The sequence below is a fragment of the Zalophus californianus genome, chromosome 17, assembly GCF_009762305.2.
Source record: "Zalophus californianus isolate mZalCal1 chromosome 17, mZalCal1.pri.v2, whole genome shotgun sequence".
Taxonomy (NCBI): Eukaryota; Metazoa; Chordata; class Mammalia; order Carnivora; family Otariidae; genus Zalophus; species Zalophus californianus.
The window spans coordinates 11,778,435-11,801,249 of record NC_045611.1 but is presented as its reverse complement, the minus strand read 5'-3'; the positions used below and the strand labels follow the sequence as shown (position 1 = coordinate 11,801,249).

General features: G+C 43.5%; 1 protein-coding gene across 5 annotated transcripts; it reads right to left on the bottom strand.

The window, feature by feature from the left end:
• Positions 1–2,329: 2,329 nt before the first annotated feature.
• TMEM170A (transmembrane protein 170A) lies at positions 2,330–21,422 on the bottom strand. Of its 5 annotated transcripts, XR_003524181.2 has the most exons (4): positions 21,154–21,418; positions 8,709–8,879; positions 5,212–5,973; positions 2,330–2,648 (listed from the first exon to the last, which is right to left on the bottom strand). XR_003524181.2 is itself a non-coding variant. In XM_027618799.2 (3 exons), exons 1-3 carry the CDS (start codon positions 21,284–21,286, stop codon positions 5,843–5,845), a joined length of 366 nt encoding a protein of 121 aa, XP_027474600.1. In that variant the 5' UTR covers positions 21,287–21,419; the 3' UTR covers positions 4,716–5,842. The 5 variants fall into 5 exon arrangements, 4 of the variants coding, with proteins under 4 accessions (XP_027474600.1, XP_027474598.1, XP_027474601.1 ...); XM_027618799.2 differs by lacking the exon at positions 2,330–2,648 and having other exon boundaries at positions 4,716–5,973; positions 8,778–8,879; positions 21,154–21,419; XM_027618797.2 differs by lacking the exon at positions 2,330–2,648 and having other exon boundaries at positions 4,716–5,973.
• Positions 21,423–22,815: the final 1,393 nt, after the last annotated feature.

Sequence of the window (22,815 nt, the reverse complement as noted above, 5' to 3'; positions counted from 1 at the left end):
TACCCGTTTAGAGTACACAATGCAGTAGTTCTGGTAAATTCACAGACTTGTGCAACTATCACACCAAAAATGAGCTCCTTACCCATTTCTCCCCAATCCCCAGCCTCAGGCTTAATCTTTCTGTCTCTATAGATTTGCCTATTCTGGACTTTTCGTATAAATGGTATTATACAATATGTGGCCTTTTGGGATTGTCTTCTTTCACATCTTCAGAGTTAATTTCTCTTGGATATATACCTGCGGAGTTTCTTGATCATATAGTAATTCTGTGCTTTACCTTTCGAGGAAAACAGCCAAATTGCTTCCCAAAGCAGCTGTGCCATTTTACATCCTCAGCAGCAATATACGAAGGTTTCAGTTTCTGCACACCTTGGCAATACTCTCGTTTCTTTGATTAAAGCCATCCTAGTGGGTGGGATGCAGCATTTCATCGTATTTTTGATTTGCACTTCCCTGTTCAATAACGATGTTAAGCATCTTTTCTTGTCTTTATTGGCCATGGTGTATGTTCTTTGGAGAATGTCTATCCACATCCTTTGCCCATTTTAAAATCAGGTTATTTGTCTTTTTATGGTTGAGTTGTTAAGAGTTCTTTATATATTCTGAATACCAGTCTCATAAAACATAGGCCTTGAAAATATTTCCTCCTATTGGGTGCCATCACTCTCTTGATGGCATCCTTTGAAGCATAACATTTTCATTTTGATGAAGCCCAATTTATCTATTTTTCTCTTGTCCCTGGTGCTTCTGGGCTTCTATCTAAGAAGGCTTTGCCTAACTCAAGATCACAAAATTTAACTCCTGTTTTAAAGTTTTATAGTTTTAGTTTGTGCATTTACATCTATGATCCATTTCAGTAGATCTTCCTTATGGGAGAATAGAAAAATAGATGTGAAGTTAGGACCCGATATTTGGAAGTTTAACATGCTCAGCCTTTTCCCTTGGACAGGGTAAGTGGTACCTGCAGTGACAAACCAGGACGTAGACTTTTGCCCTATCAGTGGGGTCCACGCCTGGGGAAAAGGACGCACTGGGGTTCTCTAGCAGACTTTCTCCTCCAGCATCATCTCATTTCTCCCAGTCTCATCTTTACAGCTCACTAGCACTCCATACATTTGTTCAAATTCACAAAGTTTCTAACCACTTTAAGGATAACCAGGGTAGGAACTATTTTCCATTGTTTCAAATAACTTAATGAAGAGGCCAACTGCAGCTCAAAGGCATGCGTTGTTTGACCTGAAAAGCATTTTTTGTGAATTCAAATGAGTTGCACTTAAAAATATAGATTTCAAATAATCTAGATTTGCAACTTCCCTTGAAAAACTGGAAAATCTGGCTATTCTGGCCTCAAAATCCCACCAAGTAGAAATAGACTGGAAGTAAGCAATGGTTGGCCCCTTTAGACAGGGCTCTCCAGTTGGCCAGAGTACAAGTTCCCTCAACTCCCTAGAAGATTCCTGGGCTCATTATTACTGTGTTGTCTTAGCAATAGTTTATGGGGTCCACTTTACCATACTTAGCACCTTTAGCCCCTCATCCTACACAATCTCTTTCCATTGTCCGATCTTGGGTTATCACCTTTTGAAAATTGAAGAAAAGTTCCTCCTGCCTTGGGTCCTGGATATATATACAATCTTGGGGGCTTCTGGCCCATCTCTGCATGTAGGGTTCTCCTGGGGTCCTAGAAATTGCTCTGTACCTTTGTTGCGAGTGGTATTCACATAAATGTATGAATATGTAAAAATTCATCAAGCTATACATTTAAGATGTGTGCACTTTACTGTATATTATACCTCAATAAAAAAATAAAGAGAAAGAATGGGCAGTCTCCTACCAGACATTGTATGTCTATGATGCCTGGAACTGTAGGGGTTGTCTATCTTGGACAAGAACGTAAGACACCCAAATTGGACAATTCGCTGAAAACGGCAGAGCAGAAAAAGACTTCTATGACGTCCCTGAGAGTGCTAAACCGACGTCGGAGCCACTCTTCACGTGAACCTACTATTGAAATAACTTTTTTTTCATACACTGTATCAGCTCTCAGCCATCCCAGTGTGGAATCAGACAAAACGCTTCTTGATGGCAAGATACAGCCTGCAAAGTGCAGCTGATAGGACTCAAGTTCACATGTGCATACAGTTTAATCACATCTTTGAACAAGGATTTTACTATAAATTAGTAAGAAATTGAACATAAAAGAAATACAGGTAAACATATGTTAAGTACTAAGTTATGTAAAAATCCAAAAATCTAAGTCAGACTTTATTGCAAAAGATTAAATTCACTGGTCACTGTAAAAAAGAAATAACCATTTCAGTTCACAGAATTGAAATTAATTCTTTATTGATAAACATTTATACCAGAATTAGAAATGTCAGTAGAAAAATAAAAATTTAAATTATTTTCTATTGTATAAAGATTTGATCATTTTGACTGCAGCAGTTAGTGAAATAATCTAATACAAAAGTTAAGCTGATTTTAGTCACAACCAGCCTAACAGAGTGCACAAAAAAGAAATGCACATACACAAAACTTGCTGCGTGTGGAGAACTAATGTCACGAGGGCTTCACATTCCAGGAAATGGTGTCGTAGGGAAGGTTGGTATGCACTGCAGTTGTAGTAAGAACTTAATTCACATCAGACACTGAAATCAAAAGCCGATTTACAATTTAAAATTTAAAAAACATAAGGAGTGGTTTAATTATTTGCATCAGCTTTCTCTCACTGGTTTAAACATTTCCTAAGAAGTAATGTTTTACTGTAAAATTAAAAAATGAGTTAAGAGCACAAAGAGACATCCTTCTCGTGGAATACCATTACACATTTTATATGGACTTGTCTTCACGAAATACCTTCATCCCCAAACCCCCATATTAAAGAATGAAGTTTTTATGGTTGGGAGCTGCCTCCCTCCCCTGCATTTAAAAAAAAAAAAATTGGGGAGAAAAATAGGAAAAGTGGATGTCCAGCTGGGATGGGGGGGTTGCATAGGCCCTAAGAAAGCAGGTTGTTGGCAAAAATTCTTAAAAACTATAGTAAAATAAAATGTTCAACACATATGCCAATATTTTTCCATCTGAGTGACCACCCCCAAATAATTGTGTATTTGAGAAATTAAAAAAACAACCCAAGGGGCACTAGATATATTGTTTATCATTCAAATAGTTTCTCCTTAAAAACATTTCAAGCTACAAAGCTCCATGTATATAAAGGTCTATAAAATTTATTCACAGGAGAAATGTTCACATACTTGGATGGATGAAATATTCAATAATTTGAAGGTAGATCTTATATTTGAAGTTTTTAAAAAGAGTGGATAATCAATGTATAGTAAAGAAACAGATGGAAACAAAAACACCTTTCAAAATGCATTAATTTTTGTGCCTTGGCTCTAATAACCAAATATTTAAATAATTGATCAATATGTTCAAAAATTAGTATTCAGGGGGAGGGGCCTAACAACCACAGGCCCATATGTTCAATTTGAAGAATTCTAACCAAAAGAATGTTTTAGATGAGAATTCTAATAAGAGGCATATTTCAAGAGAAATGATTAAAATCATTTTCTGTAACAAAGGATATAATGTCCCAAATTTCTTAAACTGAAGGGCTACTTTGCAAAAATCACAGCTCCTTGAACAGAAAAATGGAGTCTTATTTAAAGACTTAGGGGCAAAAAAAAAAAAAAAAAAAGACTTAGGGGCACTTGGCTGGCTCAGCCAGTGGAGCATGCGACGCTTGATCTTGGGGTTGTGAGTCTGAGCCTCACGCTGGGTACAGAGAGAACTTAAAATCTTGGGGCACCTGAATGGCTCAGTTGGTTAAGCGTCTGCATCTGCCTTCGGTTCAGGTCCTGATCTCAGGGTCCTGGGTTCGAATTCCATGTCGTCATCAGGCTCCCTACTCAGGGAGCTCTCTCTCTCTCTCTCTGAAATAAAATCTTAAAAAAAAAATCTTAGGGGCGCCTGGATGGCTCAGTCGTTAAGCGTCTGCCTTTGGCTCAGGTCATGGTCCCAGGGTCCTGGGATCGAGCCCCGCATCGGGCTCCCTGCTCAGTGGGAAGCCTGCTTCTCCCTCTCCCACTCCCCCTGCTTGTGTTCCCTCTCTCGCGGTGTCTCTCTGTCAAATAAATAAAATCTTAAAAAAAAAAACAAACTTAAAAGACTTAAAATTTGCTACATAGAAAGATTTGCACATTGGAGAGAAACTTCTTGGGGAATTTGTAAAAACATTTGCCAGCATTCCAAGTCTACTTGTAATTTTCCACCTAGTCTGAGCATATGTCACTGTAATTTTGATAAGTGGTCTAATGGCCTTTTAGTTAAAAGCAAATGGCCAATTAATTTCTGTGATCTCTTTGTAATTCCTCCTCCTTGACTTTCCCTGGTAAGTTGGTCCTTCTGGCTATTTTTAATCAGAAGCCTGAGGACATATTGCTTTAAATGGAATAGATATGTTTGTGTGTACATAACCTCACGGGCTGTTAGCCTTACTGTCACAATGAAAACTTTCCTTTAAAAACATCAGATTTAATGATCAGAAACTATTCTGAACACAGAGAACAACGGCTCTATTCCATTCAACACAGATGAAGTGGTAAGGATCAAGCTAGACACTTAATTCTTGCAATCCTTTCTCTTTTGAAGGTCACAGTTTTCAGGCCTTTTAATGAAAAAGAAAGGCAGTAGAAGAAAAATTAAGATAGCTAAAATTGGGTTTAAAAAACTCGATGTTTAATTCTCTGGAAGGACATACATTCCCTTGAAGGGAAATGTAAAGTGGAAGCTTATCTGAAAATTAAACTTCAGGCACTTTCTGGGAGTGACACCCAATACTGTAAGAGTGGTGACCACATTAAGACTAAGAAATGAATAACCACGAACTCTAGTTTAAGCTTCATTTCTACAATTTCAACCAAAGTCACCAAGAAAAACTATGACAATGCTAAAAAAATTTTTTTTTGGTACCTCAATGTCCAAAGAGCATCCTAACCAATCTGGCTTAAAATTTTGAACTCAAGCTATTTAATACGGTATGTTTCCAATTAAAGTAAACAAAATCAATAGAATGAAAGTGATGGGAAAGGGATGTAGGAATTCTGGAGGGAAAAAAGTCTCAATTAGCTAGCTTATTTTGATATAATGTACAAAATAACAAATTCACATCTCTTAAAATATTATTAAGTAATCAGAGGTCAAGATAGTTACCCAGAAAATGTCACATCATCTTCTTTTTCTTTCAACAGTGGAACTGAAGCCACTACTTGTGTTGCAGGATTTTTTTTTCCTATTACATTTCAACAAATTTGTTCTCAAAGCTCTACTCAACCAAAACCTAGTTGGCACTTACTGTCATGAAGATGCAGTGAAAGAAAAGTCTGCCAAATTTTAATCAAGATTAGATTAGATAAGATTTTGGTACAGCATACTCTGCTCAGAAAAAAAAAACAGTATTTTTCATAGTTTCTCTGAAATACACAACACTGCCATTTTCTCACAGAATATTGTAGATTTCGGGGTGAAGGACATCAACCCAGAAGCGCTGTTGACCTAGCGTGGGTAAAGGTGCACTTGTAAAAATGCTTAAGTTAAATCCAAAAAAAAAAAAAAAGGTGCTAAGAAACTTGATTTGTTTTGGTTGAGGACAACAGGAGTCCAGAAAGATCTTCAGTTCCTAGAGCTTCAAACTGAAGAAAGGGCTGAGATGTCATTTTTCACATACTTCTTCATCCAAGTTTCTTCCACTTGAAGAAGTAAGAAAACACTACATTCCATAATGTATTCTTTTTGTGAGGAGCCTATCACACTTAGGTTCAACATCATGGCCTACGGGTATACGCTACAGAGTAGCTAAAATCCGTAAGAAGGAGACCACCACTACACAAAATGTCTGTCCAGTGCCCAAGGTGAGGGCTTCAAATGGGATCATTTCCTTTCCTGCTGCTCGGTACACTCCAGCAATTGCAGCACCTGTTCAAAAAAAAGGGTGTTAAAAAAAAAATTAAGGTTAATATAATCAGGAAAATACAGCACTTAAAATCCTACTATATGTAGAATGTTCTAGATTTTTTACATTAAACGTTAAATATTATAGAAATGTTTTGTTTTCCCTATACTTTTTTGCTGCCTACTCTAGGTTTTAAGTATTCCCCATACAACTTACAAATCACTGATTAGTTCTTTTAGATGGTGAAAAGTGAGTCCTTAAAACTGGGTCTCCTAGATTTACTCAATAAAATAATCTGGAAGTCATCACCAAAATCATGAAGATATAGCCACTTCCCCATGACCTGATTACAAACTCAAAAACATCTCTTATTTGCCATGCTTAGCATTTAACAGGCACCTAAAAAAAACTTGGCAATAACCGCCAACAAAACTTCTGTGTGAGACTAAGCAAGACATACTTCAGAAGCCACAGGGAATCCTCATTCCACCTTCTACGGCACTCAGAGCTCCCCACCCAAAGTGGACAGAGGAGGGAGCAGAGGATGGGAAAAGGAGAGGGTGACTCTACACTTACGAAGTTGTTATTAATTCAAAGGGCACGAGGCGAGAGATCCTAAGGGGACCCTTTCTGTTCCCCACATCATCAATTGTTTTTATTATATCAGTCACCACAACTTCCTAGAAACTGAGTAAACCGAACAAACACAAACATCTTAATCTCCCTAGAAACCCATATGAATTGCTACAGGGACTCAGCATTGTACCAAGAAAGCCAAGATTTCATTAGCTGGACAAGAATAGACCCAAAGTTCCCAGATGACCCTCCTCTCAAAAACTGTTCCAAAAAGAATCCTCTTTGGTCAGTGTGTTCATTCATGCAAATATTGGTTTACCTCTGTGTCTGATAAGGTATGATCCCTATTCTCATTAATGCTCAGAATCAAGCTGAGACACAGAAGGAAAGCATAAGCATGAAACATTTTAAATAATACAAGACAATATACAACATATCAATCAAATGGCTATACATTTTATACATGGGATATGAGAGCGTATTTACATATTTTAAGAAAGAGCAAATGAACCAGTTTCTGTATTGGTTGCCTGGAATATCTGTGACTTTGAAATGCCCATCTCCAGTGGCTATGCACACATATTGTGTCACTAACATCTGTAAGGCACCTGTTTCACCGGGCCCCCTCATAATTTAGCTCAAAAAAAAAAAAAAATGGGTTGGGTAGAAAGAAGCTTAAGAAACCTGAAGTAGGCCCCAAAGTGGGGTTTGGATGATGAGGTAGGGAAGAAAGGGAAAAGCAGACCAGGGGGAGCAGCAAAATGGGAAATAGACTGTATTCATACTGGAGTCTTAAAAAAAGAACAGACACACTTATTGCACAGTTCTCAAGTGTTAGGTATTATGCTAAGTTCTTTAATAAACATTTCCTTTTATCATCACACAGCCTCAGAGGTGTATAGCATTATCCTTATTTTACTGAGGAAAAATATGAGACAGGTCCTAGGAGCCAGGAATCCAATAAGGAAACTGGAGCAGAAGGTCGCTAAAGAGCAGCTGTAGGAGATACAGTTAAAAATACTATATAAAGCCAGTTATGGAAACACCTTTATGCAGGCAGGAGAAAAGGGTCCTCCTCTTATTACCACAAATGTTTCATCACCTACAGAACACACAGAAATGAGGCCACTTTGTCCCCCAAAAAAACTCAAGTCAAAGAAAGGGACAGTTCTGCTTAAAGCTCAAGGCTTAAATTCACACACACACACGCAAATTAGTAGGAATGTTATGTTTCTAATTTTTAAGCATATATTTATGTTGACACATACACCTAGAAAAAAAGTTTGAAAGCACATACCAAAATGCAAATTGCGGTTTTCACTTAGGGATGTGATAATGGGTGTTTTTAGTTTTGCTTTCTTATAATTTTTAATTTATATAAAATAGAGATGATATTTACACTTAATCATACGCTTAAAAATGATTTAAACTTATTCTCATCTTTGTGACATGAGCAAAAGCCAAAAAATAAAAAAAAGTAAAAATAGTTTATTATTTGTTATTCCAATTCTCATTCAGAAAGTTGTGAGAGGGGACGCCTGGGTGGCTCAGTCAGTTAAGTGTCTGCCTTCAGCTCAGGTTGTGACCGCAGGGTCCTGGGATTGAGTCCCACATCCGGCTCCTCGCTGTGCGGGGAGCCTGCTTCTCCCTCTGCCTGCCACTCCCCCGTTTGTACTCCTCTCTCTCTCTGACAAAAAAATAAAATCTTTTTTTAAAAAAACTTCTGAGGGGGGGGAAAAAATAACCAGAAGACAAATCAGGTACTTTCCTAAACAAGAATTCTTGTCATCAGAATTAGTCTTCCATCCTTAAAGTAACCGCCCCTGAGTGAGCAGCAGTAACTCAGCAACAATCTTGCGATGCCACCAACTGATCGCTGAAAAGAAAGAAGCAGTGGCTTCCAAAAAGATAAACAGCTTCTCTTACTGGTGACCTATTAAAACCTCACCTGGCTTATCTGAAAGATAGGAGAAAATACAACCTAGGAAGTCAAAGATATTAGCCAAATAATGGGAGGGGGGGTAAGAGGTCAGAAAAAAACAATACACTAAAATGAGAGGCCCAGGGGAAAAGCCACTCTTTTTTTTCTTCATTTCACTCAGACACGTTTCTAAAGTGGGTCCTGAAATTAAGTGACTAGTCATATGAAACGTTTCGACTGGTATTTTAATGTCTAACATACTTGTCAAGATTCCAGCAGTAATTGGTCCCACGATGCCCATCAACAGGATGCTTACAGACATGAACCTACCATATTTGTGATGTCTGAGGGTGAAGAGGGCCAGTAATCCAGCAGGGGCATGGAAGAAGAGAGAGGACACCAGTGCCCACAGGAACACACCATACCACATCTCTGCAAGGAAAAGCAAACAGAAGGCGCAAGTCGTCGACTTTCCTGGTACAGTGATTACCAGGGGCTAGTCATTGTATCCGCTTATTTCATTTTCAAAGCCACCCAGGTGCAGTGTAGGCTCATCAGTCAAACATCCAAACAGTGATGGTTCTAGAGGCATCAGCAAACTGAGGCCTGCAGGCCACTGGCAGGTTTTGTACGTAAACTCTTCCTGGAACAAAGCCATGATCCTTCAGTTAAGTCTGGCCTATGGCTGTTTCAAGCTACAAGAGCAGAGCTGAAACGGCACACGGCCCGCAGAGCCTGAAATATTTACTATCTGGCCACTTCCAGAACCTCTAAAATGGCCAGTCATGTTAAGTCTTCTCAAATGAAAAAGCTATACAATTTTATTCATTCAACAATCATTTCAAGACAATGCAGTATCAGGCCATTGCCCCTCAGAATAGCAAAGCTCTTTAAGATATAAAATAAATACCAAAAAACAGAAATGCCTTGGCTTAGAGAAGAATGGCATGTGAGGGAGCAGGATGGAGGAGCTGGCTCCTATGGAGAATGTCTAGTTAACTTGTAAGATGACTGCAACTGAAACAACATTAAAATATTTGATAACCAACTATGTCTAAAAACCTATGCGTGAGCCCCCTCGGGAAAACAGAAAAGAGGAGATACCATCCTGCCGTCATGACTTTGCAATCTGGTAAACAGTGGATGAAGCAATTTCCCCCACCCAGCCCAGGCAAGGCTTTGGAATTCTCAAAATAGCCCTTTAGCTACCCACATGGATACAATGAAGGTGTCCACAGCAGATAAAATCCGTTGTCCGTCCTTGTGCTAGAAGCAGGTGAGTAACAGGTAATTTCAGAGATCAGTCAACAGCTTAACTCAGCACTACTGACACCTGGACCAGTTAACCCTTTGTTGTGGGGGGCTGGCCTGTGCACTGCAGGACACGGGGCAGTAGCCCTGGCCTCTGCCCTCTACTGGAGGTCAGGAGCACCCTCTCCCCAGTTCTGACAACCAAAAATATTTCCAGACTTTGCCAAATGTCCTGGAGAGGGTGGAGGGGTGGGGGTGGGGTCAAAAATCGCCCTGATTAAAAACCACCGGTCTGAGGCAGAGGGTCTATAAAACTAAAAGCAGTTAAAACAACAAAGATAGGGGCACCTGACTGGCTCAGTCGGTAGAACATGAGACTCTTGAGTTCAGGGTCATGAGTTCAAGCCCCATGTTGGGAATGGAGCCTACTTGAAAAAAAAAAAAGCTACGAAGACAGATGGGGTCATGTTATGGTGGGTTTTGAAGGTCAGACTAAAGACTTCAACGTGAAAACCCTAGAAGCACCATTAAAGGTCTTGAGCAGTAAAAGGTTGTCAGGACATTATTTCACAGGTCCCACCTTACACTCCCAGTAGGAATACAAACTAGAAAACCTTTCTGGAGGGTAATTTAGAAGTATGTATCCAAAAAAGTCAAGTGTGCATGCCCTTGGCCACAGCAACCTCACTTCCGGGAATATTCCAGGAATACCACCTACAGGAATACACATGAGAGCAAGGGCAGAGGTACCAGGGTTCTGGCAGCACTGTCTGTAATGGCAAAGACCAGACATCAAATGCGTGTCCTTAAATGGAAGACTTGTCAAACACATTTTGGTGCACATAATCTAACATTACACAATCCCATAAAAACATGGGCTAGATCTTTATATACTGAGGGGATTAAGATGCCCAAGCCACCTTGGGAAGTGTAAAAAAAAAAAAAAGCAAGTTGCAGAATAGTATATAGAAGATCCTGTTTTTGTAAAACAAAAGAAACACAAACGTGTGTACAAATAATTCTATGCACTCGGAGAAAAGTCTGGACATAGGTGTATTTAATAAATATTTATGACATGGGCAGGCGTTGTTCTAAGTGCTTTATAAATCTTAACCATGCAGTCCTCTAACACAACACTATGAGGCACAGATCACGAATATCCCTGGCTCCTGGGTGAGTAAACAGAGGCAGAGGGAGGGAAGGACCGTGCCGGAGCCCACACTGCTGGTGAGTCCCACAAGGCCAGCGGGAGGCAGAGCCCGGCTGGAGCCCTGTTGGAGCCTGACACCCGAGGCCACGCCCTCATCCTCTGTGCTGGACAGCAAGCAACAGAAAAGTGTTATTTCTGGGAGTGGGATAGGCTGGGGAAGGGCTAATAACCATTCACTTTTTACTCTGATTTTTTTCCTCTTTTTTTTAAGTAGGCTCCACGCCCAATGGGGTGCTTGAACTCACAACCTTGAGATCAAGACCTGAACCAAGATCAAGAGTGGGATGCTTAACCGACTGAGCCACCCAGGAGCCCCTACTTTGATTTTTTTTTTTAAAAGCTTTTCTAGCTGCTTACTGGCTTTTACAAAATTATTATAAAAAGAAACTAGAAAAAGAAAAAAGAGCCTTTGTTTCTAAAAGAGCAGTTCAGGAAGGCTGACCTGATTGGAATGAACAATTACAGAAACAAAGAGGAGCACCGATCGGCTTGGGGACAGTGGAGAGCAGGAAGGGGAGGGCCAGGGGCTTTTCTCAAAGCTGTCTCTGAGGCTGGGCTTGAAGACGCTCTAAGAATTACCGCTGTGGATGTTTTCTTTCCAGATCAATTTCTGAACTGTTGGGGGTGGGAGATTAGGAGTGGAGGCCAAATCCCTCTAAGCCACCCTTGGCATTGTCACTGATGACTGTTCTAATTCTTCGCTCATTTTGACTCACATAAAGTTTCAATTAATACCTAAATTAGGACACCTAATTTAAGCTTTGGCTCCGAATGAAAGTATCAGGCATGCCCCATATAGGGCTCATTTATTATTAAAAATAACAAATGACTAGGGGCGCCTGGCTGGCTCAGTGTTTGGGCGTCTACCTTCGGCTCAGGTCATGATCTCGGGGGTCCAGGGATCGAGCCCCTCGTCGAGCTCCCTGTTTAGCTCAGCAGTGAGCCTGTTTCTCCCTCTCCCTCTGCCCCCCTCCCTCCGCTCACGCTCTCTCTCTCAAATAAAGAAATAAAACCTTTTAAAAAAAATAAACAACTGAGGTGTTTTGGCACTCTTGCTCTGGTGGAAAGCTATCAGATAGTTATAAAAAATTTTCAACCATTTGTGAAATTTTTTTCTTTTTCTTTTTTAAAGATTTTATTTATTTGACAGAGAGAGACACAGCGAGAGAGGGAACACAAGCAGGGCGAGTAGGAGATGGAGAAGCAGGCTTCCCGCTGAGCAGGGAGCCCGATGTGGGGCTCGATCCCAGGACCCTGGGATCACAACCTGAGCCGAAGGCAGACGCTTAACAACTGAGCCACCCAAGCGTCCCGAAACTTTTTTTTTTTTTCCTGAACAGGATATATCTTCAGAATAATTTTATTACTGTTGAAACTGGTCTATTTGATGGCGTTTGGCAAATTCTGCTAAACCAAGTTAGATCGTGCAATACAGAGCATAAAGTGATTAAACAGTAAGGTCCCAAGCTTAAAAATTAAATACGCATTGCATAATGTAAAAAACTAATACGTATAAAATATATAACTATATATACATACACTAATTAACTACTGTCCCTCCTCCGCCAAAGAAAAAAACCACCTTTCCAGTCAATATGTTGATCAGAAATTGCAGGCAGAGTTCTGAATCCTCAGGCTTTGAGCCCCATTCTCCCTGGAAATAAACCTGTTTACTACCGCGGCCTCCTTTCCAGCCTCAGGCCGGAGCTCCTCCTGCTTCCACAACCTAGGAGACTCACCCTCCATGCTGGGCAGCAGCTCCCAGATGTTGCACCGTCTAGTGTCCAGGTATTGCTCGTCCAATAAATGCGCACCGGCCACAGCTGTGGTGCCCCCAAATCCCTCCCGCCTGGGCAGCCACTGCTGCACCCTAGGGCTCAGGGAGGGCAGCCTGGTCTTCCCGGCCTACGCCGCCTCGTATACCAGCCACTGCTGGCTTGACCCCAGGCCACAGCCCGGCCCCATGCTGTTCCCTCCCAAAGCAGTAACCCCATCTTCAGTCCCACCGTCCTTACTAGCTACTCCCCGGGTCACGCGCAGACTCTGCCCTCCATCCCACCACCATTTCGTCTACAAAATGCTATGGTGACACCAGGAACACCACGGTCCCAGGAGGGGACAATGGGATGCAAATCTGCCTCTGAGAACTCAGAGCAGTGGCCATCCTGCTGATGACCTGATACCACTCGTGGGCCCTGCTGGAGCTCCCCAAGCTTTAGAAGTGAACTGGGTAGCGAACTGGGAGGTGAGACACCCCAACTTGATAACTTCCGTGAAGGTGGGTCTGATAGGCCTGAGGCCTTATAAGAAGAGGAAGAGAGGTATCTCTCTCTCTCTCTCCCTCTCTCCCTGCCATGTGAGGACACAGCAAGGAGGCGGCCCAAGAGGGCCCTCACTACAACACGGCCATGCTAGCACCTGGTCTTGGCCTTCCAGGCTCCAGAACTGTGAGAAAATAAGTTCCTATTATTTAAACCACTCAACCTAGGGCATTTTGTTATAGCAGCCGAAGCAGAGTAAGACACCAGCACTCACTCCCAATTCCCCTGGAGCACAGCTCCTGCCCCAGGAGGGTCACTGGGCCACCAACCTACATCTTCCTTTTCCTAAAAGCTGAAAGGCCTATTTGTAAACAAGGGTTGGCAGAGCAAGTCAGCACTTCCTTGAGTTTCTGAGAACGGGACGCACACTGCACCCTCCTACAACCTTGAACTGCATCCATTAGCTACCTCAGTGCCTACATATTTTATATAGAGTCTCTTAAGTCACATTAAGTAGCAAAAAAAGGCTTTACTTTGTTAGATGAGTAGTGTACTTTATAAAACACTTTTCAGATGGATGAGATTATTCGAGCACTCTTAATGGCGAAGGCAAACCCCGATCAATAAAACACTTAAAAGAAAACTAAGTGATTTCCCTTTAACCTACTGCACCTTAATTTGCTATCTATTTAATAGCTATTTATTGATCATCATACTTTTCATTTCTCTGGTTCAATACGCTGTCAAAAATCTGTGTCTCCATATCTTACAGCGTTTCTTTGTTCACTGTTTCAAATCAAGTGCATTATCTTCAGCTTTGCTTACTCTGACAGCTAAAGTCACATCACTTCCCATTGTTGAAGTATAAATCAGATAATTTATCTGTAACAAAAAAATTCTAAGGGGAAATCAGATTAAGCACTGGTGACAGAATGGGCCCCAAAGATGTCCACACACTTATCCCCAGAGCCTGTGAAAAGGTGGCAAAGGCAGTTTGTGGTGTGATTAGATTAGGGGTCCTGGGACAGGCGAGTGGCCTGGCTTCTCCAGGTGGGCTTAATGTAATCACAAGGCGCTTGTAGGAGGGAGGCAGGAGGGTCAGAGAGAGTTGAAGGGGCTATGCTGTGGGCTTTAGAGATGAGAGGAGGGGCCGTGAGCCAAGGAATGCAGGCAACTTCCAGAAGCTGGAAAAGGGAAGAAAACCAATTCTTCCTAGAGCCTTCAGAAGGAAGGCAGCACTGCCGACTTATTTTGGATTTCTGACCTTCAGAACTCTAAGAGGATAAATCTGTGTTGTTTTAAGCCACTATACTGTGCTAAGTTGTTACAGTGGCAAGAACAAACTACTACAAGCACTTAAGAGTTCATTCACACAACAATCAAATATTTACTGAGCTCTTTGCATCAGTCAGTGAAACAAGACGAAACAAGACAAGACACAAGATGCTGCCCACAAGGAGCTTATTATCTTTACGAATCTGGTTTTCAGACAGACATTTCAGTTAGAGAGATAAGCCACATAGACTGCAGATTCCTCTAGGTAAGTTCTGTATTAACAAAAGGGGTTAGTAATGGCTGGCTCCCTGGCCCTCTAACTTCCACAACTGAGTTATCCAATTTCCAAGCAAGGCCTCAAGACCAACCTGGCCCCAATGAGCAGGAGTGGAAGAAGCCTAAGCCAAGGGGGCAGGGTGAGGCTCAGCACTTAGCTATCCTTTTAGCTGGCCCCACTCCACCTTATGCTCCAGGTCAAACAACCGTATGAACACAGTCAGCTCCTCTGATGCCAGGGTTCTTCTTTTTTTTTTTTTTTAAAGATTTTATTTATTTATTTATTTATTTGACAGATAGAGAGAGACAGCGAGAGAGGGAACACAAGCAGGGGGAGGGTCAGAGGGAGAAGCAGGCTTCCCGCCAAGCAGGGAGCCCGATGCGGGATTCGATCCCAGGACCCTGAGATCATGACCTGAGCCGAAGGCAGTCGCTTAACCAACTGAGCCACCCAGGCGCCCCTGACGCCAGGGTTCTAAGTAGACCACCTCAGCCCTCCTGGGAACTGGAGTCCTACCTGCAACTCAATGCTGAAATGCCTTGATACTGCCCATCAGCCTCCATCTCTCCACACTGCCCACTGTGAGACCCCTCCCTTACTGAACCCCACCTACCTACTAGGGGGTCTATCTGTTCCCTTGTGAAATAATGATAATTTTATATATGTTTCTGCCTCTGGTTTCTAACACAAAGCTCCTAAAAACCTTAAAATAGTGGTGCTGGGGGACCCCTGGACGGCTCAGCCAGTTAAGCATCAGGTCGTGATTTCAGGGTTGGGGGATCGGGCCTCACGCCAGGCTCCATGCTCAGCGGGGAGTCTGCTTAAGATTCTCTCTTTCCTTCTGCCCCTCTCCCCACTCACACATGTGCTCTCTCTCTCTCTCTCTAAATCTTCAGGAAAATCGCTTGTTCTAATATTTAGTCTTTGACCCTAGTTTCCGATACAGAAGTCCTAAATCCCTTGGAATTTCCAGGCACCTCTTTTGTTCTCATGAGGCAACTCTTGGTGGGCTCCAGGATGGGGGCTGGTCACCAGAAAGCCGTGATTATAAGCCCGGAAATTTCAGGCCCACACCCCATTCTCTGCAGAGGGGATAAGGGCTGGAAGTAGAGTTAATAATCGATCCGGCGTACGTGATGAAGCCTCCAAAAAACCCGGAAAGCATGGGGTTCAGAGAGCTTCCGGGTTTGGTGACTACACCAATGTGCTGAGAGGGTGGCACTCCCCCAACTCCTCAGGGACAGAAGCTCCTTTCTTTGTTCAGAATCTCTTCTGAACCTCACCCAGAGTATCTCTATCTGGTGTTCATTTGTACCCTTTAACATCCTGTGTAATAAACCAGTGATCTAGTAGGTAAACTGTTTTCCTGAGTTCTGTGAGCTGTTCTAGAAATTAACTGAACCGAGGAAGGGGGTCGTAGCAATCCCCAACTTAGAGCCAGCAGGTCAGAAGCACACAGGACAATCTGGACTTCTGAAGTGGCATCTGAAGTGGGGAAACTGAGCCCTTAACCTGTGGGATCTGGTGCTAACTCCAGGGAGACAGTGTAGGAACTAACCGAACTGCAGGACACCCCGATGGTGTCACAGAACAGCTCAATGTAGAAAACCCATATAACTGCTGTCAGACTACTGTGAATTCAAGAATTGTGTGAGTCTAAAGGAAAGCAGAGTTGATTTCCGAGAGACCCTTCCACTCCTCCCTAACAATGACCTGCCCACCGGGACCACCCACTGTGGGCTGCTACCTCTCTCCTGACACGCCTGCCTGCCTGTTTGCTCATCCCTGGCTTCTGAGTGTGCCCGTCCAGCCTGCCTCCTCCCAGTGGCCTCTCGGCCCCCAGCCTGGCTAGATCTTGTCTGTCTTGATCTGCCCTTCTCCACACAAAGCCAGAAAGTTAGCGCCAATGAGCATGAGATTTCTTGCTGGTGATAAAATATTCTAAAGTTGCTTGTGGTGATGACTGCAAACTCTGCGGATGCTAAAAAAACCTTTGAATTGTACACTTAAAAGAAAAAGTCCATCAGATCATCCCTCCTCTGTTCAAAACCCTCCAATACTACCCTCTGGGATCTGACCTCACCTACATTGTCCCATACTCCTTGCTGGCCTTCTTTATGTCTCCTAAGCAAGCTCCTATTCCAGAGCTCTGAACCTGTTGTGCCTTTGCCCAGAATGTTCTTCTCCCAATAGCTGTGTGTCTCGTTCCTCTCGTACTTTAGATTTCAGCTCCAATGGCATCATTGTAAAGAGCTCCCTTGTGTCCTTAAGTAAAACAGCATTGCACCCGATACACAAGACCCACCGCATACCCGCCCCACCGTTTTAAACACCACTAAACTGTTCTTTTCCATACTTTTTATTTTCTCTCTATCCCCAACAGAACAAAAGCGCCTTTATTTTGTTCCCTACCATATCTTTACTTGGTACCTAGAAAACAAAAGGCAGGCAACAGACATAGAACAAATATTTGTTGAGTGAATGAATGAATAACTGGTCCAATTGCAACCCATTCCTTTTTTTAACCGTTGACCCATTCTTCACTTTAGCAATAGCACAACCGAAACATAAGTAGGTTTAACTATTACACACATACTTTAACATTGATATTAATAAAATTCATACCTTCAGAGTTAATACCATTCCTGATAAAAGAAAAGATCTGCCTTTCTTGGCATTTAGATTTGCTAAAAAATGATGACAACAAAAGAAATCTGAACATCTTGGAATAAGGAGGGTTAGGCAGAAATCTAAATGGCTAAATTGCAAATGCAGGTAAAAAAAAAAATCAATTCTAAGCTTCCTGATAGTGACAAACCACAGAGTATTTTAGAGCAGTGATTTTGCCATACTGACTTAGCATAAAGTGCAAGTAACCTTTCCTGTGAGGCCAAAATAGGAACTATTCCAGATGCAGGTCAATGAACGGAACTCACTGTAAGCAGGCTTTGGTGCCTCAAAAAGGATGAAACTCCATGTACCTATAACATCCATTAGTGCAGTTAAAGATGAGACACAACAGGGAGACTGTGTGTTTACCCATCACATTCTGATCAACTTGGGGTCAAGGGCTCTAACTCATGCATGTTTATACCCCCGAGCCCAGAGTCTGCACTGGGCCAAATGTATACTTGCTGAATGAATAATTCCTAGTGATCAACACCCCCAAATTATATATCCAATGAAGCACCCATAAACTCATGTACATATGGCAGTTTATTTTCAGAATAATTTCTGAAAGCAAAACAATTCTCATTGTCACAGCTACTATGGCATAATGTTAAAACTACCGTCCCAGGGCGCCTGGGTGGCTCAGTCATTAAGCGTCTGCCTTCGGCTCGGGTCATGGTCCCAGGGTCCTGGGGTGGAGTCCTGCATCGGGCTCCCTGCTCCGTGGGGAGCCTGCTTCTCCCTCTCCCACTCCCCCTGCTTGTGTTCCCTCTCTCGCTGTCTCTCTCTGTCAAATAAATAAAATCTTTAAAAAAAAAAAAAACTACTGTCCCAAATTCACTTATCTCAATCTTAAAAAGGCAACTAAAAGCCAGACAGACTGAAGAGAACATTCAAGTATCACCTGGCATATGACTTATCACAAAAGGCTTAAGGTACCCTTTCAGTGGAGATCTGATAAACACCACCTTCACCAAATGATTAACAGCATTACCAATAAAGGCACACACTGGTGTTAAGTATCTCCTGATGTAGTGCACTGGGAAGTGGACATCACCTACATAGGTAGAATTCTTTGTGTTTTTTTAAAGATTTATTTATTTATTTATTTTGGGGGGGGAGGGGCAGAGGGCGAGGGAGAAAGACCATCTCAAGCAGACTCCCCGTTGAGCACCAAGCCAGCAGGGGGCTTGATCTCAGGACCCCAAGACTGACCTAAGCCAAAAACAGTCACAGGCTTAACTGACTGAGCCACTCAGGTGCCCCCACAGGTAGTACTCTAAACAAAAATGTTTAATCTGAATGTAATCATAAAAAACAATCAGATAAACTTAGATTATGGGACAGTCTAAGAAATTAGCAAGGAATCTTCAATAACATCAAGCTCAAGAAACAGATGGAGTAACTGTTCTAGATTCAAGGAGACTAAAGAGACATGATAATTAAATGCAACGTGTGGGGGAGCCTGGGTGGCTCCGTTGTTAAGCATCTGCCCTCAGCTCAGGTCATGATCCTGGGGTCCTGGGACCCAGCCCCAAATCAGGCTCCCTGCTCCTTGGGAAGCCTCAGGGAGCCTGCTTCTCTCTCTCCCTCTGCCTGCAGCTCCCACTGCTTGTGCTCTCTTTCTTTCTGTCAAATACATAAATAAAATCTTAAAAAAAAAATAAATGCAATGTGTGATCCTTGATTAGATCTCGGGTTTGTTCTTAAAGAAAAAAAGCTATAAAAGACATTATTCAGACAACTGGAAAATTTAAATAAGGCATGTACATTAGACAGCATTATGTTTTTGTTGTTGTTAATTTTAAGTGGGCTCCACAACCAACGTGGGGCTTGAACTCACAACCCTGAGACTGAGTCGTGTGCTCTACCGACTGAGCCAGACAGGTGCCCCTAGACACCATTATTCTATTGTTTTAAATTTCTTGGGTGTGATAAGGGTTTTTTGGCTACGAGAGAAAGTGGACTTGTTTTAAAAGATACCTGCTGAAGTATTAGGTGTCCGGTGCCATCACTTCAATAATTTCCTTTCAAATGGCTCTGCATAAAGTAAAAGTGTTATGTATATATATGTACATACATAATATACACACAATATGCATACATATGCACAGAGATGCGAAAGTAAAAATATTAATAATGAGTCTAGGTAAAGGATATATGTTCATTATACCAGTACTTCAATTTTTCAGTATGTTTGAAAATTTCAAAATAATGAGTTGGTGGAAAAATAAGGAAATAAAACAAACTAATCTGGCCCAGTAGTACCTCTCGGCTGCATGAACATTTCATCTTTTTTTTTTTTTTAAGATTTTATTTATTTATATGATATAGAGAGACACAGTGAGAGAGGGAACACAAGCAGGGGGAGTGGGAGAGGGAGAAGCAGGCTTCCCGCCGAGCAGGGAGCCCGATGCGGGGCTCGATCCCAGGACCCTGGGATCATGACCTGAGCCGAAGGCAGGCGCTTAACGACTAAGCCACCCAGGCACCCCAACATTTCATCTTTTAAACAGTGTCTCCAGAATGCCATATATTTCTGTTGTCACTGTCAAACGTGATCTTAGTACCTTGTGAAACAAAGTGAGTTGCCAGATTATTTTAGGTATAGTTCGAAAGTAACATTTGCATCTGCCCCAACATGGTCATTCTCAGCTGTCCGGGAAAAATACTAGGCAGGTAATACCCAGCAAGTCCCGGGTGTCCACTGAATGGCGCCTGGCAGTCGCTTCCCAGTGGATGAGAAATCACAGGTGCCTTGTTTATGACTGCAGTCAGTAATCCAACCGTCCCTCCTTTGCAGGTCTCAGGCCCAGTTCTCGAACTGTTTACCAAGTCAAGATACCAGTCAGCTTTTGCCGCACGGCCCAACCTCACCCTTCAATCGCCACTGTTGTGTCTTCTTGCCTTTACAGGTCCAACACTGAACTGTGCCCTCCCCCCAAAGCCTTCATTAGCTTCCCAAATAATTTCTCCTCCTCCCAGCTTTCTGAGCACGCAGAGCTTTCTACCTTGTGTTGTAATTTTGAAAAACCCTTACACCAGGCCCAGCAGAAGCTCCAGTGGGCGTTAAGAAGAGTGAAAAGGAATGTTTCAAAGATCTCGAACGCAGGAGTGGGGAACTCGGCAACAGGTCTCAGAAAGCGATTCCTAGAAAGAGAAGCTGGCGGAGTGGGTGCATCTGGACGGAGGTGAGAGCGAACGGTAGACAACCTGGGGGCGCTGAGGCGAGACTAGAGCCCAGGGGAGCGCGATCGCTGCGTTCGGTCCCTCAGCCCGGCCGGGACGGTTCAGCGTCCGAGCTGCGAAAGCCGTGCGGCCGGCGCGGGCCTCAGGGGCCAGGCGCATCTCACCCCAAACAAGGAGGGGCGACCGCTTCCGGAGTTCTTTCGGGTCCCAGTCTGACCCCGGGGCGTCTAGAAACTCCAAAAGCAAGATCAGTCCGAGTGGTGGCCGAGCTCCCTCCACTGACCCGTCCACTCGCGGCCGCTCCCTTCGCTCTGGCCCCCAGCGCGGGGTCGCCGTAACCGGCCCGAGGTGCCGGCGAGCAAGCGACGGGGAAAGGGCTATATCCCCCAAGTCCCCGCCGGGGGAGCGGGAACCTCCCTCCGGGAGGAAAACAGCCCAGGGAGGGTGGGATCGCCGCGCGCAGAAACCCCCAGTCAACCTGCCGGCCCGCCCGCCGCGGAAGGGGCGCCCCCCTGCCCGGTGGCAGCGCCAACACACGCAGTGCGCAAGCGCGGCACGGGGCGGGGCCGGTACCTGGGAAGGAGCAGAGAGAAGTGGAGTTGGGGCACAGGGTCCCGTTGCCCACCCGAGGCACGAGCTTCAGGCTGAGGATCTGCTGTAGGAGCCCGGCCGACCCCCCGCTGCCGCCGCTCCCCTCGTGCTCCATCCCGCCGCCATCCACCGCCGAGAGATGGGGAGAGCGCCCGAAGTGCTGCCGCGGCTCGCTCGCACTCACGGACCGAAGCGCTCAACCGCACCTCCGCCGCCTCAGCGTCACTCTCGGGGGGGGGCCCTCTTCCTCCCACCCCAACGGCGCGGCCAAGTGATGGGCCCTTCCTCCAATCACAGGGCGAGAGTTGCTCCCGCCCCTGACGTTGCGTACGGCTCTCTGAGATCTGTCACCCACTGGCTACGCCCCCTATTGGGCAAATCTCTCCTGTCCAGGAGGATGCGCTTTGTTCTTCCCCTCTCTGCAGCGCCACCTATAAGAAAGTAGGGGAATTGCATACCCACCCCAGACCTGACGTGTAGATTTAAAAGGGATCTAGCAGTGAGAACCAGGTGAAGGAGGCAGGAAGACAGTGCAGCAATGCCTTCAACATTTGGAGGGAAAGTGATTTTTTTGAAAGCTTAACTTACTTTAAATTAAACATTGTGTGCAAAATTTATAGTATTTTACGTATATTAAGCATTGCGTAAACATTTGTAGTATTTTACATAATATTAATTCAAGAACATTAGCAAGATTGTTTATAGAGTACCCTCTTGAAGACTGGGTTTTTTGTTTTGTTTTGTTTTCTTTAAAGATTTTATTTATTTGACAGAGAGAGACAGTGAGAGCAGGAACACAAGCAGGGGGAGTGGGAGAGAGAGAAGCAGGCTTCCCGCTGAGCAGGGAGCCCGATGTGGGACTCAATCCCAGGACCCTGGGATCATGATCTGAGCCAAAGGCAGACGCTTAACAACTGAGCCACCCAGGCGCCCTTGAAGACTTTGTTTTGAGAGCTAATGCCCACGACTCAACACTCCAACTGCGACTTTGCATCAGCTAAGAAACGTAACTAAAATAGCAATAGTAAGCACAAAAAAAGTCATGAAATATTTAATAATACTATCTTTTGGTACATTTCCCAGACCACCAGAGTATGTAAGAAGTGGGAGAAACCAATTATTTTGGGGTTATATAACAATCAATTGTGTGTCACATTGGGAAACATTATTTTCAATTTACAGTTCTATCCTCAAATTCTGCATTGAGAGGTTAAAAAAAAAAAGACATTTAGGGTGCCAGGGTGGCTCAGTCGGTTAAGCTTCTGCCTTCTGCTCAGGTCGTGATCCTCGGGTCCTGGGATTGAGCCCCACATCGGGCTCCCTGCTCAGTGGGGAGCCTGCTTCTCCCTCTCCCTATGCCACTCCCCCTGCCTGTGCTCTCTCTCTCTCCCTCTCTGTCAAATAAATAAGTAAAATATTTTTTTAAAAAAAGACATATTTGCAGGACTCAGAAAATGCATGTTTTATATGCTCTTTCTTTTTTTTTTTAAGATTTTTATTTATTTGAGAGAGAGAATGAGAGAGAGAACACGAGAGGGGGGAGGGTCAGAGGGAGAAGCAGACTTCCTGCTGAGCAGGGAGCCCGATGCGGGACTTGATCCCAGGACTCCAGGATCATGACCTGAGCCGAAGGCAGTCATTTAA

Coding starts and splice junctions, on each gene's coding strand:
- TMEM170A (XM_027618797.2), bottom strand. CDS start 21,286: ATGGAGCACGAGGGGAGCGGCGGCAGCGGGGGGTCGGCCGGGCTCCTA. Junction 8,880..21,153: donor TTCTCTCTGCTCCTTCCCAG/GTACCGGCCCCG, acceptor TTTTCCTTGCAG/AGATGTGGTATGGTGTGTTC. Junction 5,974..8,708: donor TACTGCTGGAATCTTGACAA/GTATGTTAGACA, acceptor TTTTTTGAACAG/GTGCTGCAATTGCTGGAGTG.